At 44.1% G+C, this 24,253-nt stretch overlaps 2 protein-coding genes across 2 annotated transcripts in view; both read right to left on the minus strand.

Moving 5' to 3' along the window:
- LOC142956746 (rho GTPase-activating protein 12-like) overlaps positions 1–6,482 on the minus strand; it is a 42,506-nt gene extending 36,024 nt beyond the window's left edge. The window contains exons 1-2 of the mRNA XM_076098481.1: positions 5,700–6,482; positions 395–1,161 (exon numbers count right to left, since the gene is read on the minus strand). Coding sequence (XP_075954596.1) covers positions 395–1,096 — 702 coding nt within the window. The 5' untranslated portion in view covers positions 1,097–1,161; positions 5,700–6,482. The remainder of the gene's footprint in view (positions 1–394; positions 1,162–5,699) is intronic.
- A 1,062-nt stretch (positions 6,483–7,544) lies between these two features.
- LOC142956213 (kinesin-1 heavy chain) lies at positions 7,545–23,685 on the minus strand. The gene is made up of 26 exons (XM_076097662.1): positions 23,342–23,685; positions 19,566–19,653; positions 19,417–19,490; positions 19,212–19,316; positions 18,569–18,617; positions 18,226–18,281; positions 18,050–18,137; positions 17,836–17,960; positions 17,601–17,705; positions 16,112–16,257; positions 15,798–15,946; positions 15,364–15,554; positions 15,171–15,239; positions 13,684–13,890; positions 13,066–13,209; positions 12,788–12,976; positions 12,552–12,669; positions 12,204–12,259; positions 11,957–12,066; positions 11,621–11,722; positions 11,408–11,468; positions 11,132–11,203; positions 10,897–11,001; positions 10,533–10,749; positions 10,252–10,420; positions 7,545–10,149 (listed from the first exon to the last, which is right to left on the minus strand). The coding sequence occupies exons 1-26, from the start codon at positions 23,465–23,467 to the stop codon at positions 10,146–10,148; spliced, it is 2,925 nt and encodes a 974-aa protein (XP_075953777.1). The 5' UTR covers positions 23,468–23,685; the 3' UTR covers positions 7,545–10,145.
- Between the last annotated feature and the right edge of the window lie 568 nt (positions 23,686–24,253).

The following is a 24,253-nucleotide window of genomic DNA, read 5'->3' on the forward strand; positions in this document are numbered from 1 at the left end:
CCTCTCATGTTTGTTGTGTTAAAACTAAACCAGCAGACATCCTGGATCCAAAATGAATGCAGAGCTTCACATGTATTTAATCATTCAACACCACAAACTAGGGCTGGGAAATATATTAATATTATATAGACATCGTGATATGAGACTAGATATCGTCTTAGATCTCGTAAATATTTCCTGGTTTTAAAAGCTGCATCACAGTAACAGGATGATATTTTCTGAACATACCAGACTGTTTCTATGTGTATCCCCATTACTGATGATTATCTATCAGAAATATTGCGTTAATATCTTGTGAGCGCGCCAATGGTCCCAACAATATGGATATTGTGATATTTGATATTTTCCATATGGCCCAGTTCTTGCACAAACACTTCTTTGACTGCGTTCTTACCTGGGGATGTTCAGTGGAGCTGCTGCTCAGCTCGTCTCCCGACTCAGAGTCGTTGGTGCGTCTGTCTTCCCCTGCAGAGTCAGAGTGGTGGGCGTTGTCCACGTCCAGCGGGGCTCGCTCCAGGTCTGGGGATCGAGCTCGGGTGTTGGGGAGAGTGCCGGACCTTCTTCTCTGAGGGGGTTGGAGGGCTCCGGCGTGGAAGAGGACGTCCGCCAGAGCTCGGTCGTGGTCGGTGGGACTGCTGGGGGGGTACTGGTGGCTGCTGTCCCGGCGCTGACTGGGCGGACTGAAATGGCCCGAGGAGGCGGTTTGTGCGGAGGGTGAGCGCCGATTGCTGGACTCGTGTCTGTGGAGGTTCTCCGTGGACGGGCCGTGGAGTCCCAGATCCAGGCTTGTGGGCTTTACCCAGAGTGCACCACCCCCACTGTGAGGAGGCGAGCTGCCAGTGGCTGCGGGAGGATGCTGGAGAGGTTTCGGAGGCGGCATGAGGGCTTTGCGCACTTCGCGGACGTACTGAGCAGGTACGTAGAACGCTTTAGTCCCTTCCTCCTTCCTCACCTGCCACCAGTCCTCGTTGGTCTTCTTGACCAGCATGTAGCACTCCCCCTGGTGGATGGTGATGTCGCGGTCCTTGGCCTTGTATTCGTAGTCGTACTCCACCTCGATGTAGACCTCGCCCGGGGCGATAGGCAGCTCCGCCATGATGCCTCCGACTGTCCACCAGGCAGCTCACCGCAAGAGGAAGATTATTAGCATGGTGAGCAGAGCTGGAGGGAAAACAAAGAACCAAAGTAAGAATCCAATACATTTAGATTTGACATTTTATGTCCCAGTCATGATTTAATCAATACTCGGGGCCTTAAAAGTGTTTCTTGGGTGTAACAGAGGGTAACCATATACCACAAAGTCCTTAAAGGCCATTTATTACGCGTCATTAACCTCCTTCTCTCCCACATTTCCCCAATTATATGCTATATACATTTGTTCCCTTGAAAGATAAAAAATGCTGAATGTCTTAAAATATTCTGCTAAAACAGATCTGAAATAAGCCACCAACAGTCCTACATTGGCATATGTTAAGACCTTTAACTGGTTGAATATCTTAAAAACTGATCTAGAGGTAAAATTGGTATATTATATATTATATATGGACTCCATTCCTTGAATATTTGGTACCTGAAACATCCAATATATATCCTGGAAGGTACTTCAGAGACAGAGCAAGTATGTCTGAATGCTGAGAGGAATGAAAGTTTATTGTACATCGATGTTGACAGGCTGAACATTAAGTTTAATTCCCATTTATTAAACTTGCTTTACTTCTGAATGAGTCTCTAGCACCGACAGCAGCAGTTAGTTTATAATCAGTAACGAGGAAGTAAACATCAGCAGTGTTAGTGATCATCTACAGTCGAGGAGATTAGTGTCACCTAAAGGAAACTCAAACTTAAGGACAAAGACACGAAGTGGAAATGTGTTCAAGTTGTGATGAAACCTCACAGAAAGAATTTAACAAAGTAAAAATAGTACAAAAAGTGAAATAACAATCTTTAAGGTTTATCAACCAGAGGTAATGTATTCATAAATCAGAGAAAGATGACTTAAAGCCTCTTAAAGTCTAATGAACTTATCAGAGCGAATGATTAAAATACAAAGTGAGGAGCTTTAATCCTCTTGGAGTCAGACATGAGGAGCAGAGACAGTAATGTGACTCACATGGTCTTCCACCACTCAAAGGATCCGTTATTCTGTCGAACTCTGATCATGACAGAGAGTCCAGCAGCCACTGAGGCCTTCTGAGCAGACGGACTAGTCAAATCACACAGTTTCCTGTCATATATGTACACACACACACACACACACACACACACACACACACACACACACACACACACACACACACACACACACACACACACACACACACACACACACACACACACACACACACACACACACACACACACACACACACACACACACACACACACACACACACACACACACACACTTACAACACGAGGTGGGGCTCCAGCACACCTTGAGCAAACTGAGCTTTGAAGTGTTTATATCTCTAAAAGTTATAAAAAATGCTCATAACTCAACCGACGGTGACAACAAGGAGAACGTATTGGAGCCAAACGTTAGTTTAAAAAGATAAAGTCTCAGCGGTGGTGAACTTCAGGGGCAAACCTGAGTTTAATAATAAATACCCCGAGGGGCATGCACAGCCTCAGGCTATACCTCTATGCGTGGGCTATTTTCATAGAAAGAGATGTTCCACAAACATTCCACGCTCTAACACGCTTCAGAGTTCAAAGATTTGTATCTCGTCTGTGTTTCTCTGTTTCGTGTATCTCTGCCACGATAACTAATTCAGGTTTTGGACGAGAGCAGAAATAACTGAAGTAACTAGTCATGGTTAAACATTGTGTAACAGTGATACTCACTTTTATGGCCTGACTAGAAGATACACTGCTGCAAGAGAGGGATGAGTGTAACAGTGATTAACAAGCACATCGTCACTAGCTGTAGCTTCATAAAGATCTGTGATTAGGTGTGGTCACAGCGCCTGGATTACTGTCACCGCAGGGATAATAGCATCACGGATTACCGGCACAAATCTATTGGCCGTACACAACGTCCATTAGCCAAATGAACACCGACGCCAATTCACAGCTCACGGTATCAACACACAGAGAAGGACTAGTGAAGCATCAGACTGGGGGATGTCTGGCATATCATGACAACAACTGGCAGCTTCATCATTGACCTGTGATGTGATCATTCAGCTGGCTGGAGGAAACTCATCCTTGTGTTGAAGACATGTGCTCAGAGGTTGAGGAGCTGTGGCTGCTTTATTTACAAAAGAATAACTAATAATAGAGTTATGAGATGTTTTCTGTGCTGAATGCTCTATTACACAATCTGTCACGCTTCATATAAGAAGTCTGTGGTTTTCCTCAGAGTCACTTTGGTCGATCCTGACACATTGTGGGAGTAATAACTAAGAGCAAACAGTGGGCCGGACCGTGTCCACCTACTCAACAGCAAAGACCTTCAGAGGCTCTGTTCTAGAAGTACTGCTCGTCACTAAAGAGAATGGGAACTTTTGGGACTAAGTCTCTGCAGCAGATGAGACCAAAGTTCATTCCCGGTCTTCTTTGTGCCACATTTCCTCTGGTTCTTTACTCCTCGTCAATATCCTGCCAGCGTTTTTAAGGGAAATCACAAACCAGTCTGACAGCTGATGATTCAAAAAGTCTAACTCAACTCTCGCAACGTATAATACCTAAAAAAACAACAATTAAATTGAAGATTTTAGAACTTTTTACGGCATTTTTCCATGACGTTACAGCTCATATGTAAACAACAATGCTCCCGTACCACACACGTAGTGATGAAGACTTTGTGGTGGCTCCTCTTCCTCATATTGAAAGGTATTTAGAAGGATCAGTGCCTGGAGGTCTGTCTAGATTAAGCTCCAGCATCAGCCGTGGCTATTTAGTGAAAAGCACAAATCTTCTTTAGAGTCCAATCAGCAGAAATTCAGAGGAAGCACCTTAATTCAATGTGATGGTAATGAGCCTTACAGCAGGATTAAATCATCCAGAGCGACGAGGCTGAAGAGTCGGGAAGGTAGAAGAAGAAATGTGTGTGTGTGTGGGACCATTTCAACTGTCATGGAGGTGGAAAAATCTGCCGTTGTCAGCACATGTAGGAAACGTACCCTCCTGTTTCTTTTGTCCCGCCTCAGCAGAACAGAAAGCGGTACCCTGGAAAGAGTTTTTCCAACGTAAAACGCAGGAAATGTTTCCACCGAAAACAGCGAGGCAGCGGAGTCACTGCTGTGTGACTCGAGTCAGCCGAGTCAGAGACGCTTTGTGTTTCAGTGGTTACTCTGAGGGAGGCATTCTCATCAGAGAGCAGGTTCCTCTCACATCAGGGAGTTATTTACAGATGAGTGCAATCAGGCTCAGTCAGCTCGTGTTAAACGTTCACACGGTGTCGAATACAGAACAGCCAAAAAGGTCAACGGTTCAGAAACAAAGCTAGGATTCAATAACATCAACAGCTAATCAGTTAAAAAAAACTTGTTTATGTAAAGACATGCTGCCTTTAAGCAGCAAAAACCTGCTTCATCTCACACATTTTAGAGACAGACGTCGAACACAAACCCATCAGTTTAAGAGAGAGAAAGTGTTTCCTGTGATTCTGCGTCATCTGGAGTCACAGTTTGTAATGAGCAGCGCCCGTCAAGAAGTGCACAGTGACCTTCACACCAAGTCTAAACCAAATATAGATCCACGTTCACCCAAAATAAGCCCGGATCCGGCACAGGCTGTCCCAGTTAGAGACGACTCTCCCCGAGGTCAGCGAGCACAATCTGTCACACTTCAACAAACCACAGCTGCAGCTCACTGAGTGTGGGCGTCGTGAACAAAGACAATAGAGGTGTTTAGAGCCAGGTAGGTCACCTGAGCAGGTAGACACAAATCTTACTGAACATGACATCGCCTCCCTGTAAACAAACAGGTTGCATCACAGACTATTTAATAGAGAATACATTCATTGTGATTTTGATAATCTAGATTCATTTAGAGATGCAAATGACAATATTTTGATTTTGCCCATCACAGTTTTCCAAAGCACATGGTGTCATCTTCCTGTTGCTTATTAATATATTTAATTCACAACAACAAAAAGCAGATAAATCCTCAAATTACCCAATCAAATGTCCTGATATGTGACTTAAATTAATACCAACCAGCGCCACTGTGATTTACACTTTAATTTACAAAAACACAAGATTCATTTTATCTTAAAACTTAATCTCTGATATTAAGATATTTCCCACGCACGTGTTGTTATTGAACACATTCCAAAAGAAGGTGAAATGACCTGTCACATGTGCCTCGTGCTGCACACCTTGACAGGTGTGGCGTTACTGAACAACCACCAAACATACAGTAGCATGTATGTTATCTAGCTGCATGAGGGTAACTTTATGGTACTAGACAAACTCCCTAGAGGATATAAACCGTTAGTATTTGGTAGTATTCCTACAGGGATTTTACAGTTCCTGGTATTTGTACAGCATTCCTCTAAACTTAATTTGCGATAGAAGTACTTGTGTTCACTCTCAGTACTCATTTAAAAGTCTTAGCAGTTAGTTATACTCACGTTCTGTAGTCTTAATTTGATTTACAGGAGCTAATCTGGACGCTAACGTTAGCTAGCTAATTAGCTTTCCTGCTAAAACATTCCTCGGTGTCCCAAACACAACGTCCGCACCTTAACGTACCTCCTCTACTGGCGCGGGACACAAACAAACACACTCCAAAAGATCCCGAGTTGAGGGTTAGAATCCCGTAAACTTCTCCGGTGGACCGACCACCGTGTGAAAACTACTTGTCAGGTTGGTCAGATAGTGCTCGCTCCCGTGTCTCCTGTCTCTTCCCGGTGTAATCCACAGCGGTGCTCGCTCCCGTGGACTCAACAACTTTGGCAACTACCTTTAAGTAAAGATCGTGTATTTAGAAAAGACGTATCACTCTGATATGTTTTCCAGGAGACAATCTGATTCACAGATACTCACAACGGCTCAATCCCAGATAAGAGACGTCTCTCTCTCTCTTTCTCTCGTTCTCTCTCTCTCTCTCTCTCTCTTTCGTTCTCTCTCTCCCTCTCTTTCTGTCTGTCTCTCTCTCTCCCTATTCCTCTCTTTCTGTCTCTTTCTGTCTTTCTCTCTCGCTCTCTTGCTCTCTCCCGCTTTCTCTCTTTCTCTCTCCCTCTCTTGCTGTCTCTCTCTCTCTTTCTCTCCCTCTCTCTCTCTCTCTCACTCTCTCTCTTTCTTTATCTCTCTCTTTCTCTCTCCCTCTCTTTATCTCTCTCTTTCTGTCTCTCTCTTTCTCTCCCTCGCTCTCTCTCTTTCTGTGTTCTCCCTCTCTTTCTCTCTCCCAATATTTTAAGAAAAAAAATAAATTAAAATGACCGTTTGTCTGTTTGTACACTATCGATAAAATTAGCATTTTCATTAATTCATCAAACTCGTCTCCATATTCGGACTGAGAATATATGCAGAATGAGACGTCCTGTTTAATTTGTACTCTTTAGTGTTACGGGACGCAAACAAGAGAATCAGCGCCACCTGGTGGTTGTACACCGAAACTATTTAAATAAATATAACTTACAAAATGTTTGCGTCACAGTTTGTCTCAAATGTGATAGACTGTAAACGCCATCACTTAAATATTAAATATTTTTGTTTTACGAAATACTTTTTCGTAATCATCTGTCTGCACACTAAATATGAAGCTACGCGCCATCGGCCGGATAATTTAGCTTAGCAGAAATACGGAATACAGTTATCCTGGTTCTGTCCAAAAATAAGTAATAAGTAAGAAATAATAATTATCAAATGAGGGAGTAAAATTAGAAATAGAATTATATATTAATATTATTTTCCACTTTCACCAAGATAAATAACCAGTCAATTTAACCTGCTTCATTCTTGATCATAACTACCAAAATATTTAGTTTGAGATTTTTAACCCTTTAAACGTCAGTGCGTTTCCCCTGTCGTTTATAAAAAGATTATTTTCTACATACTTTAATTTTTTCCCAGTCTGGGATGTTAATGATTCAACATACATGGCAATAAACGGTTCTGATTCTGATTCTGATTAGCAACATTGATTTAAACACTGCAGTGCTCCATAATACAGCAGCTATGCCCCTAGTGGACATCACATGTATTAACACCATGAGGCAAACATGGAATATTTAAAATTACATTTTTGAAGGCAGGTGTTCTAGATTGAAAGCTTTATTTCATGTTTTAACGGCAGTGGGATCAAATATGTGGTTTTAATGAGTTTCAATAGAGACATTTGTGTGTGTGTCTGAATACAGTAATTAGTCGACAAGTTATTTTAGACTTATTATACAAGCTGAGGTTGAGCTTAAATAAAATAAGTTATCACAAAGTCATTATAGCAAATTTAGTTGGATTTAGAAAGCTTGAACAACACACTACATATATTCACCTTTCTTCAAAATCAACTGTCAGATTTCATGAAACCCATTAGTCAGCGTGACACCACGTCAACATTAACCGAGCCTTCCACAAACAGAAACAGAGACTCAGTACTTTTCTCATAATTATTTAATCACACATACATTTACATCATGCAATCAATCCAAAAACTGTGATCTCATGAGCCTCCCATCTCCGTCCTTATCAGAGCCGTTTGTGCCCCAGTTCTCCAGGAATGATCCAGAACCTTCGTCCACCGATGGATCCTCAAAGCTGTCCTCTAAAATAAATGACCAACTATTACACAGTAATAAAAAAGTGGCTACACTTCGTTTTCAAATTTAGAATTAATGCAATTTAGGTTAACGCCTCAACTATTCTTTGCCGTTTGGTTGAATTCACATCCAGTTTTGGGTGGAAGGTCAAAGGATGAACATTTTTGAGGTCCATGCTGCAAAGTCTTAACTAACCTTGAAGATTACACAGAGGGAGTAAACCATCTCAATAGACACCAAACACTGTCCTGTCATAGATGCAGCTTGTAGAAAGTCATTATTACCACTTTAAATTATTAACGGACCCATTTACAGGAGCTTCTGTGTTCTCCAGTCAAAGACCGCCACATGTGGAGTGTTTCTCTGAGTGCAGGTGTTGAGAAGAAGTGCTGTGAAACCCGACTTTAGTGTGACATCTTAGGAGACAAAGCTAAAATCCTTCCTACCCCCCCCCCCCCCCTTTTATAAAGCTAGATTTGTTCCACTGATCTAAGCCAAAACTGTAGTCGTTTGATAGTTTCTTTAACGTGTGTTCCTAAAAAGCTTTCGTCTTTATCTCCTAATGCGACCGTCTCCTCTACTGGGAGCTCACTGTGTTACAGGAGTCGCTCCGTTAGAATACGGTCCAGATGAAGTCCTGTTTCAGCTTTTTAGAAACGTCAATGAAAGAAGTCCTCGCTGAGAAAACACACTGAGGGCCAAAAGTAAGCGGATCAGACGCTAACAAGGGAAGGGAAGGGGGGGGGGGGGGGGGTCGGACTTTTGAATCTACGTGGCTGCAAGCACACCCTGATCACACCCGCCAGTCCACTGGTATACAGTGTAGTTTTTACAGTGTATTGCACAAGATGTTAGTGTCGTCACGCCGGGGGTTACAATCACATCGAGCTCTTTGCCGATGCTGAGGGGCTTCACGGGGTTAAAAAACAACACGCTGTGGTGGGAATTAAAAACACGACAAAGACAATAAAACACTAAATAAATGAGAAACCCTCCTCCAGATGATGACAGGAGATTATTGTGCAATTTTAGACCCTGCTCTGACTGGCTGATCAGCAGCAAAGGTCCGACCCAACGACTGATCCCCCCCCCCCCCCCCCCCCTCAAACAAGCATCTACACCAGCTCTGGAACAATGAAAGAGATAAACAATACAATAAAACCCAGCAGAACACTTTCTGCTAACTCACAACCAAAAAGGGGGCTCGTACAGTTAAAGGTCCTAAATCTATTAGAAACAACACACACAGGTGGGAGGAGCGAAGACAGAAGAGATAACGGGGGCGAGGCACCCGTGAACAGAAATCCTGATACGAGAGGAAACTGACAGTTTTTGGGGATGAGTGACAGGACGAGCATCGAGTGAGCTACCTCAGTCTATATGCCTGCAGACTATGTGCAGAGAGGTATAAACAGCGCCCGTCAACACAGCGTCATGAACCACTGAGAGAAGTAAAAACAGTACATTTAGCTACGTGGCATAGGCTATGCTAACAGGTGGAAGTGTGTCGTGTTCACCGGATCATCCTCCTTCCTACATTCTTTAACATCTTCCTCATGAAGTCACCAATAACGAGTAAAGGTTTTATTTTAACTTAATGATAAAAACAATTCTCCTCCACGGGTATTTAGTTAAATACATCTACAGTACACCGTCGCACGTTGTGGGTTTTATATCTTTTCATCCTCCCCCTGCCGTTTCCTTACAGCTCTCTCTCTCTCTCTCTTTGGGGAACCGTGTGCAGTAGTGCCAATTTTACATCTGTACAAGAGCGGACAGAACAGTAGTGCTCGACGCCATCTAGTCCATTCAAAACCACACAGTTGTTTTGTAAAATCTTTTGAGAGGAAAGTGTTGTTAACCAATAATAGCAACGATGAAACGTACAGAGGTTAGCCGACAGGGCGAAGGTGGTCGGGTCTCCTATTCTTGTGTTTGTTTTTATCTTGCATTTGTCGGATCTTGCTACGCTTATATTCAGCATGGCACAGTAAAGAAGTGCTCGACGGATGACGACAGAATGTGCAAAGACAAAAAGGAAACCGGAGCGACCACATTTAAAAGGTGTTGGCTGGTTCCGCTCGCTCACGACTGCGTTTGGTTCGGTGGATACGAATCCTATCTCGCCTTTTGTAAATTAAATGTGTTGTCCTTTTTTTTTTTATTATTAATATTAATATATCCAGTACGAGAAAAAGAGATAAGTCATGATGAGAAGTGGGGGGAGTGGGTGGCGGTGTGTGTGTGTGGGGGGGGGGGCTGGAGCTGTACAGGCCAGGAATATTTATATATATATATTTATAATTCAGAAACTCCTTCGTGGCTCCAAAGCAGCGACGAGGAGCCTGTTCGCTGTTATGGAATGACGTGTTGTCGGGCTGGGCGGGGGGGTGATATTGGCTTCTTCAGTGGTGTCGTCCTTCTGTCCCACCGCTCTTCAGCTGAAGACATTCAGAAAGAGAAGGAGGTCGTTAGTGGACGTCGGACACGTTTCTGCAAATACAACCGCTCGCAGCACGTGTCCCAACATGCCGTGTTCTTACTTCTTGTCGGGTTTGCTGATGCTGCTGCCGCCGCCGCCGCTGCTGCTGCTGACGCTCCCCCCCCTGATGGACACCGTCTGGCTGTTCTGGTAGAAGCCTCCCCCGCTGCGGTTGATGTTGGGGTGGGTGGGAGACGCCACTGGCTGCTGCCCGGGCCGGATAGGCTTGGCTGGGGGAAGAGGAGGAAGAGGAGATTGAGGGTTGGCCGTTTCAGATCATGTTAAATTGTATATTCTGTGTATTCTGCACAGACTAGAAGGTGCTTCTCATCCCCGTCTTACCGATCTGGGCCGAATGTCCCCTCCTGGCCATGTTCTTGGCCCTGACGGCCTCCTTGATGCGGTCCACCTCCTGCTGGTAGCGCTTGCGGTCGCGTGCTGCGTTCTCCTTGGCCTCCTTCAGAGCAGACTCAAGGGCCTTGACCCGCTCAGCCGTAGCACGAAGACGTTTCTCCAGTTTAGGAAGCTCACAGCGCAGGTCTGCGTTATCACGTACCAGCTGTGGGGAAATGTGCATCGAGTTAAATCAAAGATTGTGATGGAGAGGAGAAGATGGTCGAACAAAGTGAAGTAAAAGGCAGAGAAAGAACAGGACAAGGACAGCGTTACTCCATCTTGTTTCTGGGTGTGGTTATTAACTTCCTACCTGTTTGTGAACCTTGGTGAGCTGCTCAAGATTGTTCTCAAGAAAGGAGATTTTCTGTTTCTGTGCTGCGCTGCCGCCTGTGTCGTCAGAGTCCATCTCAGCGCTCTGCACGGCCAATAAAACACGAGCATTACAACTTCGATAATATGCACATTAGTGCCGTTTGTGGCAGAACTACTCTGTCATTTTGTTATCAATATGCACTTTAAAAAAAAAAAAAAAAAGTTAGGTTCACCTTTTTCACTCTGGTAGCCAAGTCCTGGACAAAGAGCTTCCTCAAATTGTGCAGAGTCTGCAGCTCCTTGGCCTTGAATGAAAGACAAAACAGATCGATTGAGATGATTGGAACCGACTGAAAGAACACTGCAGGTATATCAAACACACTCACAGCAACAGAAGATGTAAAGATCTGTTCCTACGCGTCAGTACGACACCTCAACGACTACATCAAACTACGACAAAGACTCACAAGAAGTGCTTTTAAATCATGAGTTGGTTGCGATGAACTCACCACTGTCTCCTCCAGACCCTTCAGGTCCTGCCTGGCCTGCTCCCGTCTGTCCTGCATCACCCTGAACGATCAACAACAACAGTAAACACCTGAAGAAAGACACTCGCCACAATGCTGCTGATGAAGGGATGCACATGTGTTGCACGTGTCCTTAAACTGAAACATATTGAGTGCACAGCTGTGTGTGTGTGTGTGTGTGTGTGTGTGTCGTACGTGAGCTCGTGCAGCTTGCGGCTCTTCTCCTGGTCGGTGGATTTGAGTTTCTCGTGCTCCACTCTGAGCCTCTCCTGCTCCAGCATGATCTTCTGGTTCAGACTGGAAGAGACGACAGAGCACCGTGTTCATATGAACCTACTGACTCAATCTGTACATCTGCGTGAACAGCGAGCTTTATTTTACCGTAAAAACACCTCACTACTATCGTTAGCTAGCTCTACATGTCTGAAACAGGGTTTTCCTGATGATATTAAACGTAGTTTGGTCTCTGTGCTTGAACAGTAACCCCTGTCGCTGTGCTTTCATCTCTTTCTTTAGAAACGGACGCCTTACTCCTGCAGCTCAGTGATGAGCTTCTCCTTGTTGTCCAGCTCGTCTCTCAGGCTGCTGATCTGCTTCTGATGAGCATCACGGTGGGAGTGGATCTGCTTGTCCACCGCTTCCTGAACACGCAGAATACAGAAACACAGTTTCAAACCACCACAAGCCGTGAAGTATTTACGTTAAACCCACAGTTCTCCTTCCTGCAGAACCGTGGTGTTCACTCGTGTTTACTGTTTTATGGGGCCGAGGAACGTACCTTGACTTCATTGGCCGTCTGCATCTCACTCTCTTTCTCCATCGCATGGACTTTCTCTGTAAAACATGAACACAGGATTCATTATCATGAGTCAGGAATACAGGGATGTTAGTATCCACTAAACACTTAACATTAGCTGGGTTTTGTTTCCGCTTAAAAATAATTCTTATTTCGCTTATTGTTTCCGCTTCAGAACCAGTTTCTGAAATCCAACCCTAGCCAGTATGTTTAGGTTAAAGAGGCTATTTAAAGCTCCCGTTAGGATTAATTGCCTCCAACAGCATTTAAGTGGACTTGAAGTGAGAGTCCGTGCTTTATCTCTTGCTCTCTCCGTGAACACCAACACACCCTGAGCGCTGAGCTTGACTAGCTCCTCGTTGAGAGAGTCCACGTTCTCCTCCAGCTGCCTCTTCTTCTGCTCCACGTTCTGCAGGTACTCAGTCAGCGACTTGATTTTAGCCTCATGCTGGAGACGGAGGAAACGATACAGATGTTTATGCACATGAGCTTAATGAGGATATCACTCACTCTCTCACACACACACACACACACACACACGTTGTTTGCGGTTTGTTTCTATGTACCTGGGAGATGCGCAGCTGGCAGGTAGCCAGCTCCTTCTCGTTCTCGTCCATCTTCTTGTTGCTCTCCGACTGGGTTCCCTCCAGCTGCTTGCAGCGCTTCGCCATGGTCTTCACCTCTGACTTCATCTTGCTGATGTAGAGGCGGGCCACCGTGAACTCCTCATCTATCAGGCCACTGCCCTCGTGTTGCTGGAACGGCAGAAGAAGAAAGTTGAAGAGACACAACCACATGGAAGAAGATTTTTAAAAACACCACGACGCACAAGGCACACCGGTACCTTGATGTCATTGCTGCCCACGGCGATGCCGATCTCAGCGAGGTCTTTGAGCAGCGAGGACATCATCTCGGTCACTCTCTTCTTCTGGTGGTTGGACATCTCCTTCAGCTTCTGGAGCTCAGAGTCCAGAGACGACAGGATGGACTGCGGGGGGGGAGAGAGCGAGAGAGATCATTCTTTGACTCGGTGTGTTCTTCTATTGTTTTTCACATATGAGAATTATGTGATTAGTGTGAAGGACGTTTACTGATTTCAGTAAAACATATGACTCAATATAGTCTATACAAGACAAACTGCAGAATCGTACAGCTTGTGATAATAAAGCAGCTTGCAATCAGTTAGTTACAATCAATAGAACGGCCACATAAGTGGGCATGATGTATGAGTCTAACGTGTTCTACATTTAATGGATTGAAGTCAGCAACCAAGTCCTTAAAGTTGAGAGAAAGAAGCTGTGGCAGCAACAAGTGTGTGTGTGTGTCTGTGTACATGTTTAATCATAGTGTAGAGTCTCTGTCTGTTGTATATTAATATAACCAAATTGAAGGAGAACTAAAAGGCGTATTAAACTAAATGAAGGCACCACGGTGACTTTGGGCCTGCAGCTATCCGACTCACCGATTTCTGGCAGAGCTCCTCGCTGATGGTCTCAAACTCCTTGGTCTTGTCCTCCACCTCCTGGCTCTTCTGGTCGTAGTTGACGGCGAGCTCCTCCAGAGCCTGCAGCACCTCCTTCACCTCGTCTTTGGAGGCCTCGTTCTCCGCCTGCAGGCGGTTCAGCTCCGCCTGGAGGTTCTCGTGATCGCGGCGGGAGGACGTTAGAAGCTGCGAGCAGAGGAGAGAAGTGTTTGCTTTAAAACACATGAGGGCTTATTCAGTATTCATTACAATGTTCAGTTTGATTTTTGATCGGTTAACAAAACACACAAGCTTTCCTCCTTAATTACTTTTGTTTGCATTTTCAAGGAGGCTCCGGCCACATTCTAAACAGTATATGAGTGGCGCACAGTGCCCAGCTCCCACGCTGTGCAAGAAGCAAATGTAATAGTATTTCCTGCTATTCAAAGGGGTCATTATTGAAATAGTAAGATGCGCTGACATAGGTGGGTTCACACTCTCTCTCACACTCACACACACACACACACACACACACACACACACACACACACACACACACACACACACACACACACACACACACACACACACGCGCTCTCTCTCCTCCTTAGGTAAATACAGAGTCAGCAGATGACGACCGTGTGAAACGAAGTACGGCTCTTTTGTCTGAGGCATTCTGTGTTGCTCAACCTGCAATGCAGCCTCAGCGCTCCTCCTTATAATACGATTAATTAATAACACCTGATCCCTTCTCTTCCTTTACAATAAGCCACCGCTACATTCATTCAGCACCAACAGTCAATAGACAGAGACAAGTAGTAAATGAAGTGCCCTCCTTATCAGTAAACACAATATGAAACTCATCAATAGAAGACTATTCTAGGGCTGTAGTGAGCAATTGGAAGCTTTATTCATAATTTTGACATTTGAATTCTAAATTTGAATGCCGTGCAGGATGTTTTTTCCTTCCGCGTATTCATTCTGTTTGAACCCAGATGTTGAGGCTACACTAGTATCATTAGTATTACACCATCTGTATAATTAGATTGCAGTGGTGGCTGTGTGTTTCCAACTAGTGTGATCCAAACGTTTCTAATAACTTAGGAGCGTTGTTAAGTCTTAAAGTCAAATTGTATTGAAAAAAGTTTCAAAATTCACAACATGTTTTTAATCAAACAGACTATTCTGCTTCAACCCAATTTTGTTGGCGTTTAGCCTTTCAAAGATTAAATGTTTGCTTCTCCAAAGTGACGAATCTGCCATTTAAATAGCAATGCAACAGGTCGAGGTGCAGCTCGCAGTTAAAAGGGAAAGAGAGACGCTGATTTGTTTAATTCACGCTGCGCACAAAACAAACCTTCTGCCTTACTTTGCACCAAGTGCTGCTTAACAAGCAAAAGTGGAGTTCGACACGACCTAATTACACTATGATGTTTACACGGGGCCCTAAGAGTTCACTCGACACCTGCAGAACATCCGGTACTCACCTCATCCTGGTCCAGCATCTGTTGCTTCAGCTTCTCAGCCAGCTGGCTCTGCTGGTTGATTTCCTCGTCCTGTAAAGTGCAGAAACACAAAGCGACATTAACATTCACACCAGGCACCACAAGCATCACTGGATAATGCACCAAATCTACAAAACCCACAGCTCTGTTACAAACCTCCCGTCCTCTCGCTCACCTTATCATCCAGCTGTTTGTAAAGTTTGGCCACCTCAGCCTCACACTTGTCCTTCTCCACGTCGGTGAGGCGAACACCCGGCGGCACGTTGGGCGTGGAGGCCTGCTTCTCGTTGATGATGTTGTCCAGGGCCTGCACCTCGGCGTGGGCCTTCTCCTTGTCAAACTGCTCGTCCACTGGCACACTTTCTCCTGAGGTACCGCGCACACACACACGTGTTAAGTATGAGTGTGTAAGGAGCTTTATTTGTACCATCAAATAAACAAGTATTAAAGTAAGTTGTCCTTGATGCACCGTAGACCAGAACCAGAAAATGATCCCCGATGATCACTCCTCTGTGTTAATGCATTGCCCCCGACACAAAGAAGAGTACTGATGTTTGCTATAGGAATCAATCATGCAACAATGGAATAAGACGCAGTCTAGTTCCTCACCGTTCCTCCAGCGGTTGAGCTCGTTCTCCAGCCAGGTGACGGTGCTCCTCAGAGTTGTGTTCTTCACCTTCTCCCGCTCATATTTTTGCTTCCACTGCTCTGCCGTCAGCTCCACGTTCACCGTGACAGTGTTCTTGATGGTCTTTGCTCTGAAAACAAACAGGTTTCATTCAACTGAAAGGACTCCAATAAGAACAGTCTTCCTTAAAATAAAAAGATACCTAAATGTACACGCAACCAGGCGTGAACACACGGTGATAATGATTATTAAAACATGTATGGCTGCCCATAGCTGACAGCAGTGGCCTACCAACCTTTGTCCGAACATGAGGGTGGATTTGGTTTCGGACTCATTGTAGGAGGAAGGCGAGCAGCAGATGACAATGGTGGTTCGACAGTTACCACCCAGCGAGTCCTGCAGGATACGGGTCATCTTGCTGTCTCTGTAGGGGATGTAGGCCTGGGACACGCAAACAAAACAAACGCAGGAACATTTAATCTATGCAAACTCATCACGGGAGGGAAACCCTCATGGGAGTTTGTTTTCCTTCTAAATATCAGCTTTAAAAAGTGGATTAATAGTCTGTTTTAGCATCAGGACACGGGGAGAAACACACCCTCGAGTTAATGTGAATGATGTAAAACAACGCACAGAACCAACAGGATGCGATGGCTTCAGTTACTAGATGGCAGCTAAATGCTAACTTGATACTTTATTAGTAGTGATACAAAGAGCTGAGCTGAAGCAGTCTGCAATAACTCTTTAGACTCCACAATGAGTCAGGAGTGAGACATCTCTGCACAAGAGCTCATTTGTTTTCAGACCATCACTTATACATCTGAGGCCCCCCCCCCAGGTTGTTTACAGAGCGAAGGGGCCCAAGAACAAACCAATTGTTGATTAAAGTGAAAAGTGTGAAATCACTGTGACGCAGGGAAAGAAAAACATCGCTCGGAGGAAAGTTGTTATCCGCTGAAGTTATTCCTGCGACACAAAGAGCCTGTAGATGACTGGAAACAGCACTTTCACAGGAAGATGACCAATAAAAACACTGAGCTCTGGGCTGTGCAGCTGGTAAACAGCACATTCCCCTTCTGTCTGTTACATCGACGGTGAAGTCTGTAATTTCATAATACCATAAAACATTTGGGGGGGAAACAAATCATCACCTGAGGCTCGAACAGATCTAATATGTGTTGCGCTGAAAAAGCTACAAACTAATTTAGTCTCATTATGATCTGAAGTAAAGATTAAAGCTTTACTGACAAGACATAAACCTCAGTTATCCATTAAAGCATTTTTTCCCTGAAAACAGCAGGCTCTCTTCTGGGAGCGCTTGAGAGCACTTTCCCTATGATATGGAATATCTGCAGAGGTAAAAATGCCGGCACAAGGAAGTAACTCTGGATGAACACGTAGGGAGAGAGGACGAACCTCCCGGTCTATGTGGCTGATGACATTTGATGTGCCAGGAAGCATCTCGCCGAGTTTCATCGAGTTGTTCAGATTCAAGTCAACTTTATTATCCTAAACGATGCGTTTGGTCCAGTGCAGCAGACACGAGGGCACCGGTGAGTCCACAGTAATGCTGCTGGCATTTTGCAGCACAGCTTTCATACATGCCGCTCCCAATGCAAATCATTTAAAAAATACTCTGGGAAAAATGCTTTGGTGTACACCGCTCCTTTGGAAACACTGAATAGAGTGCAAATTAAAAGACCGACACCACCGCTGTACATTCAACAGGTTTAATGTGAGACTTGAGAACAAACACCAAAGAGAGTTGGAGAGGAGGTACCGACCGTTCCTTCAGCCAGAGCAGAGATGACGTTTCCCAAAGACGACAGAGACTTGTTGATGTTCTTGGCTTCATCCAGCAAAGCTCCCTCTGCTCCCGTTTTACTGACCTGAAAGTCACAAAGACAAAAACCTCAGCAAGGTGTTGAAGTCAGGGACACTAATCTGAACCCAGGCCAATGAGTCATCCAATGTGCACAGTGTAAGGTATCTACATGTATGACAGCTGGTTCTCTGTACCTTTTCACTGCCAGCCAGATCCACCAGGTAGAGTTTTCCGCTGAGCTTCTGCTCCGTCTGAGTGTTCTCCTGTTTGACGTTTATCAGGAAGATACTGTGACTCCTGGAGCTGTGCTCGTTCATGTCTGAAGGAGAAAGGACACCCGCGTGGTCAGAAACGCATCAGCCTCAAGCTACAGTCAATGGACTTTGTGACTACACGACGGCATCTTACTTGTAACGGCTACATGTCTGTTCGATTTGCCTTCATCGATTGTATCCATGACCTCATCTGGGCTGCAGACAAACCTCTCAGTGCAGCCCTGCAAAGAGAAGCACAACATGAGGCTCGGCTGTTGACCGTCACAAACAGGTTTTACTGGATATTTGACGTGTGACAGGAAGTCTCACCTTGACATATGGTACTCTGTTTTTGTCTTCATGCACGGACAGATTGGTCTTCGACACTGGAGAGGAGAGGAAATATAAACTTTTATATAGACATGTACAGTATATATATTCGGTTTATGCTTTTAATTTCATCTCATTACTTCTAAAATGTTTCCCAATTGGCTGATTTACAGTGTACGAACTAGAAAACTTCCACTCAGCAGGTTTATACACCTTGAAATAAGTGACATATACATATAGAATATACACATTAACAACAAAGTCGGTGTGTAGACAGGTAACATCCCCCTCCATTATGTTCAGGCTTTTAGCAGCTGGTTCTGGCCAGATGAGAGCCACTTACCGTCCAAAAGATCCCGGATCTTGTCTAAGTAAATTTCAAAATATGAAACCTGTGAACAGAGAAAGAACCTCATTATTGGGCAATCCACCTGCGAGATCAGACCAGTGAATTAAAAACACACACACAGCGGGCTGTCTTGATGATAAAACAGCAGCAGAGTAACATACAGTTCATAAACATGTTTCTCATGTTGAAGCAGCTCAGGTCTGATATTTTCACAGTTAACACGAGTTAGATATATTCTGAAGATATAATTAATAAATCAAGTTAACGTCTCACCATTTTAAATGTTCCTTCTTCCCTACACAACACGTACGTATCACCATGCGTTGTAGTGCATGAGTAGAGTTCAACAAACACAGTGACGAGTCAGCCAGGAAATACATGACATGTTACACATCACTTATATCGTCTCTAAAATAAAAGCTGAGTAATAGCAAACTGCAAAACAAGAAGTGTGTAACGTGTTGCTTGCACCCAGTTTGAAATAGTGGAAGTCAGACATAAATATCAGACTTTAAACACACTGTCTGAACCTGGAATTCTCTCTATTTAGAGGGCAGTGTCGCTTTAACCAGTGCAGCACTCTGCTTCTTAATTGGGTGTGGGACAGCTCAACAGCTGGCCTCTTCCAACTACTCACTTTGATATGAAACTCCAAGTTTTCATCCATGGAATAGATGTAGTTGAAGATATCTTGAACTATCCTGGGGATGATGCCCATTGCATCTGTGTCATGGAGATTCCCCTGCAAACAAGAGAGCAAACAAATATAAACGTTAACGGTGTGAAGCGAAACTTTTTATTCAAAAACAAGATGCACACAAGTTCTTAGAAGTCATCCTTACCTCCATGGTGTGTGTTTTGCCAGATGACGTCTGCCCGTATGCAAAAATTGTCCCATTGTATCCATCCAGAACATCTACAAGACGGTTTTTGTTAAAAAAGACTGAATAATAAGTGTAGCGTACTGATTAAATCAAAAGAGAGACCTCACCTTTTACGATCCTCTGGGCGCAGGCGTTGTACACTTGTTCCTGTGTTGTGTTTGACTGAAACACTCTGTCGTACATGTACGGTTTGCCCTAAAACGAAGAGGAAAAGTGAGTGAATAAACAAAAAGCATTATCGTGTCATTCAAATCAGACATGTCTGCCTTTTTTTGATATTGACAATAGAGAGGCGACAGGAAATTCAGCTTAATAGGATGGGTGACATGCATCAAAGATCCCATGCCAGACGCACGCAGTGGGTGTTGCGTTAGATGGTCAGTCTGGCCACCAGGACGCTCTCACACTAATTTATCCTCTGATGACTGCATTTTAGTTCACCTCTGAAAGTTAGCTGTCCTGAAAACAACTTCTCCCGTCCCATTTCAACTCCGCTACAACAATCTTGATGAACTGCACTAGAGTCTGAGCTTTCACCACTGGCTAAAGAGACTTCACACAAGCACAAGTGCAGCCATTTGTGATTTTCTTATGGGTGAGTCAAAACGTCAAAGCACAACTCCAGTGAGACAGCGATCAATAGCTGGATTTAATGGGGCAACCGCAGGCTAATAAAAAAGTGATGCTACAAGCAATCCGGAGGTTCAACCGAGATGCCACGCCGTCTTTAGAGGTTTGAAGTCCCAGTGGACTCATCTCGTCTCCAGCCTGAGGTATCTAGCTGTATTGCATTAAGAGTTTAAGAGCAAGACAGCCCCCTTCACATGTGACAGCCCGGATTGCAAGATTAGATATTGATTCAGTGTTAACACCTTTAAGTGCAGTAGAAGGCTGACAATGTTGACACGCAGCCGGTGTCACCTTGTTCAAGACATGTAAACACATTCATAACTCAAGTTGACACCACAAATATGTCCCTGCCTAGCATTAGAAGCTACAGGCACCTTTCAGACTACTACAGCTGAGACGTCCTCAATTTGCACTCTTGGCTCATAAACCCGCCTGACAGACGGTCACATCCAAATTACAGCTCGGTGCGACGCAGAGCAGCAGCACCTTAAGACATTGATAACTCAGCCTGATGGGATTACTTGCCGAGAGTGTAATTACAGTGAAAAGCATTATTAAAGTATTAATAAGTGCTACGTCTCTGCTTCCTGATGGCTTTGTTAGGATACTTGTCCAGGCTATACATTCAGGAGAGACCGTGACACACAGTCCAAGGTTATTCATATTGTACAGTGCATGAAATCGAATTGGATTTGTGTGCCGTTATGCAAAGTAAGTCAATATTCCATGTTTTATCAAGTTGGGATTTTTTGGCAACCTTGCTTCCTCCTTCCTTGCTTCCTGGTACACAGCTGGCAGGAAAGGAACAGGTGTCAATTGCTGTTGCAATGCACATCTGTTATGTACTTGTTTTAATGCATTAGGAGCACTTTTACTTATCTCTCTAATCCTTTTTTTTCCTATTATGTCTCACGCAAATCTACCATTACACTAAAAGTATCTGCGTTGTGTCATTGGGGGAGACGTACGTAGCAAAACTGACCTGATATATTATGTGCAAAACTGACAGGGAAGTATAAATAATTCACCTGCTGCACACTCGCACTACGCTGGCAAATCAAGCTGCTCACGACACCTATACCACCTCATTTGGTAACTTTGTCTCCCTCCCTTTCCGGCAAAAGGCACAGCTGAGTAAGGGCGTACTGCTCTAGGAGAACAAAATCTCTGGTGTAGGGAATATCTCCAAGCATATCTGCATGCACCATCACCAAAGCCTGCCATGGTGAAGCTGCTTGTTGGACGTCTCTGCACTCAGCACTGCTGTTGAGACTTCAGCCCTAAAACAGGGTCCACGCCCTCAATTGTTTGGAAAACGGATACAAATGTGAGCTAAGTGAGTCAGTCGTCCTGGATAAGAGCGTCTGCAAAACAAAGTACATCACCATAATAATTGCCCTCCCCACCCGGAGCGATTGCCCAGTGTCTGGCCAACTGCCTTCTCCAATTGGTCAAACAGCTGGTTACCAGGAGAGAAAACACAGGGAGGGATTACCCAGGAGGCCTGTGATGCTGCTTATGGGCACTGTTAGTATTGTACTTCTCAGCGTAGATGCACCAGCAGAGCCTACAAAGCTCTAGCCTGCAACACTTGCATCCTTCACAATGTGCACTGGTATTTTGACACTATGACTGGCACTCTGAACTGGGCTGGGCCACATCGTGCCTGAGGGGCACAGGCAGTACACTCGCCATTAGTTAAAGACCTCAAAATAGTGTCAGCAAAACTATTCGAGAAGTCACCACACAGCGACAACATCCTCCTCCGTTTTGCATGACAGAAAATGAATAGTCTTGTTGTACTCGCCACCTAAATTAGTAGTTTAAATACAAAGAGGAAGTGATTCATGTCCACTCAGCCGAAACCTGCTACGTTGTGAATGCTATTCAAGATCAGTTTCAATTGCCTAGTAAAACTCTTTTAAAGCTTGGGTGAGTGAAGATACAAAGTCCACAAAGAAAAAAGATAATGTCACAAAAACTAATGTTTAACCACAATTATTTTTTTAAAATGATACAGCATTGGCTTTTGCATGATCAGCATGTACAAACTTGAGATGTCAGCCTGGCATTTATGCTGTTATGCTCCCTAATTACTACAGTCATAAGGCAAAAATCATAAGACATTTTGCATGCTGCCATACAGCTATAGTGTGTAGAGGCATGTGGCATGAGCCAGGTTGTGTTAAGTAAACAGCGTCTTGTCAAGACATAAGCGACTGTATATGGGCCTATGATGACAAAGCATCAAGTGCACATCATTTGCAAATTGACGTCTGATTTACTGATTCTTTGTTGAATCAGTAAAATGGAGGCAACACTGCATTAGAAAGGGGCATTTCCTACCATCAAGAGCTTGATCTGTACCACTAATTAAACCTCTGGTTTGATCCCAAACCTGAACGTCCTCATGTAAAGAAAACAGATTAAGGATTTACTTGAATATGTAGTTGAACTGGTTAGTCTATTAACTCTTAAGTGTCCAGTCAATGAAGTCCAACAGAAAAATAATACCACTCGACTGATTAGAATTCAACAATTCCACTGCCAATGACACTATTATGACGTTGTCATTGTCTAAAAGGTGATTTTAACTTGGTCTACCAAATGGGTTGTGTTGTGGTATCAGCTGGTCAGCTAGCTAATGTTAGCTTTAATTAAGCAACAGCATTAAAACTAGCCAGCTAGCACAAGGCCGGCTAATCTGTCACCTACCAGCTGGCCTAGTGTTAGCCACGACTAGCTTAAATCAAAGCAGGCTTAACGTTACACGCTTTATGCTGAACCCTACATCAATAATAGCTTTAATCGTTACAGATGCACGGGCTGCTTATCAATTAATGTCGTGACTAGTAGTGCGGTGTGTAGATAGCGTGCAGCATGTAGCAGGATATAACGCTCACGACATTTTAAACATGTCTGTTTGTGGCTTTTGTTGACTGACAGCTCGCGTGAAATGTCACAGAAAAGTTACATTTTACGTGAGCACCAAGTCGACTGGCATGTTGAAATGTTTATTTAAGTTCTGCTGCCGACTATCCATTTATCTGGGGCACCAAATAAGTCATAAGTGTAATGTAACTGACTGTTTTGGTGGCGCCATAACGCAGCGGTTAACAGGTCAGCTCTATAGCTAAAGTTAGCTAACAAGCTAAATGAGCTAACTACCGTAGCTTGCAAGACAATAAAAAATGGCTGAACTGTTTCTAGAAGTCTCTGTCAACTATGTATAGTTAAACATAAAATGACTCACCGCGATAATAACGTCCTCCTCCCCTTGAAACTTGGGAATGTATCTGTCGCCTCGGACCACCTCGGAGCTGTTCAGGGGCCTAAAGCGACACATCACTTTGATGGTGCACTCCGCCGGGTCGGCCATCTTTCCACACGGTTTATACGAATGGAAATAATTCACCAATACAAAAATTTAAGTGTATCCTGGATCCCTATAGGGATCTAGGGTGGTTCTTGGGGAAAGGGCGATAATCTGTCGCTCATTCAACAAGAAATCCTTGTTTTTCCTCCTCTCGGTCACTTCCCGTTGCCTGTTAGGAAGCCATGATGTACCGGTGTGGATCAGCTCCTACTGCTGTGGATGTGGATCACAATGACGTCACCTCGGCGCTCCCCTTCCTCGCGCTGTCCGGCTGTTGTAAAAAATAAATAAAAAAATGACTTAATGATGTTTGTAAAAAGATTTTATTCATAATATATATATACATGACAAGAGGACATAAAGATTCAGTATACAGGGGATTGTATACAAATAGAGCAATAACAAAAGAACCAGGGGTATATTTTTGTCCAAAACGACTAACAATGAGAGTAAAATATAATAGAAAAAGGTGGTTTAATTTAAGAAAGAAATGTGGAAAATGTGAAAATAAAAACACCTACATCAGAATGTTTTTTTTAAATTTCATCTGTGCATTCAACACAATCTCCCCCCATGAAACTGATTGTCAAACTTAGCACTCTGACCGTATCACACTCTACAACTGGTTATTTGTCTTCCTCACAAACAGACTCCAGGCAATTTGGATTGGCAGCCAAACCTCCTTCACTCTCGTGTTGAACACCGGAGCCCCACAGGGCTGTGTGCTCAGCACCCTCATGTTCACGCTGTACACTCACGACTGCTACCTAAAACATGAGGAGAACTCTG

This window comes from Anarhichas minor, unplaced genomic scaffold, assembly GCF_050575085.1.
Source record: "Anarhichas minor isolate MPS153535 unplaced genomic scaffold, ASM5057508v1 ptg000024l, whole genome shotgun sequence".
Classification (NCBI taxonomy): Eukaryota; Metazoa; Chordata; class Actinopteri; order Perciformes; family Anarhichadidae; genus Anarhichas; species Anarhichas minor.

Coding starts and splice junctions, on each gene's coding strand:
- LOC142956213 (XM_076097662.1), bottom strand. CDS start 23,467: ATGGCCGACCCGGCGGAGTGCACCATCAAAGTGATGTGTCGCTTTAGG. Junction 17,706..17,835: donor ATCTGGCTGGCAGTGAAAAG/GTACAGAGAACC, acceptor TGTGACTTTCAG/GTCAGTAAAACGGGAGCAGA. Junction 15,555..15,797: donor GCTCAACCGCTGGAGGAACG/GTGAGGAACTAG, acceptor GCGGTACCTCAG/GAGAAAGTGTGCCAGTGGAC.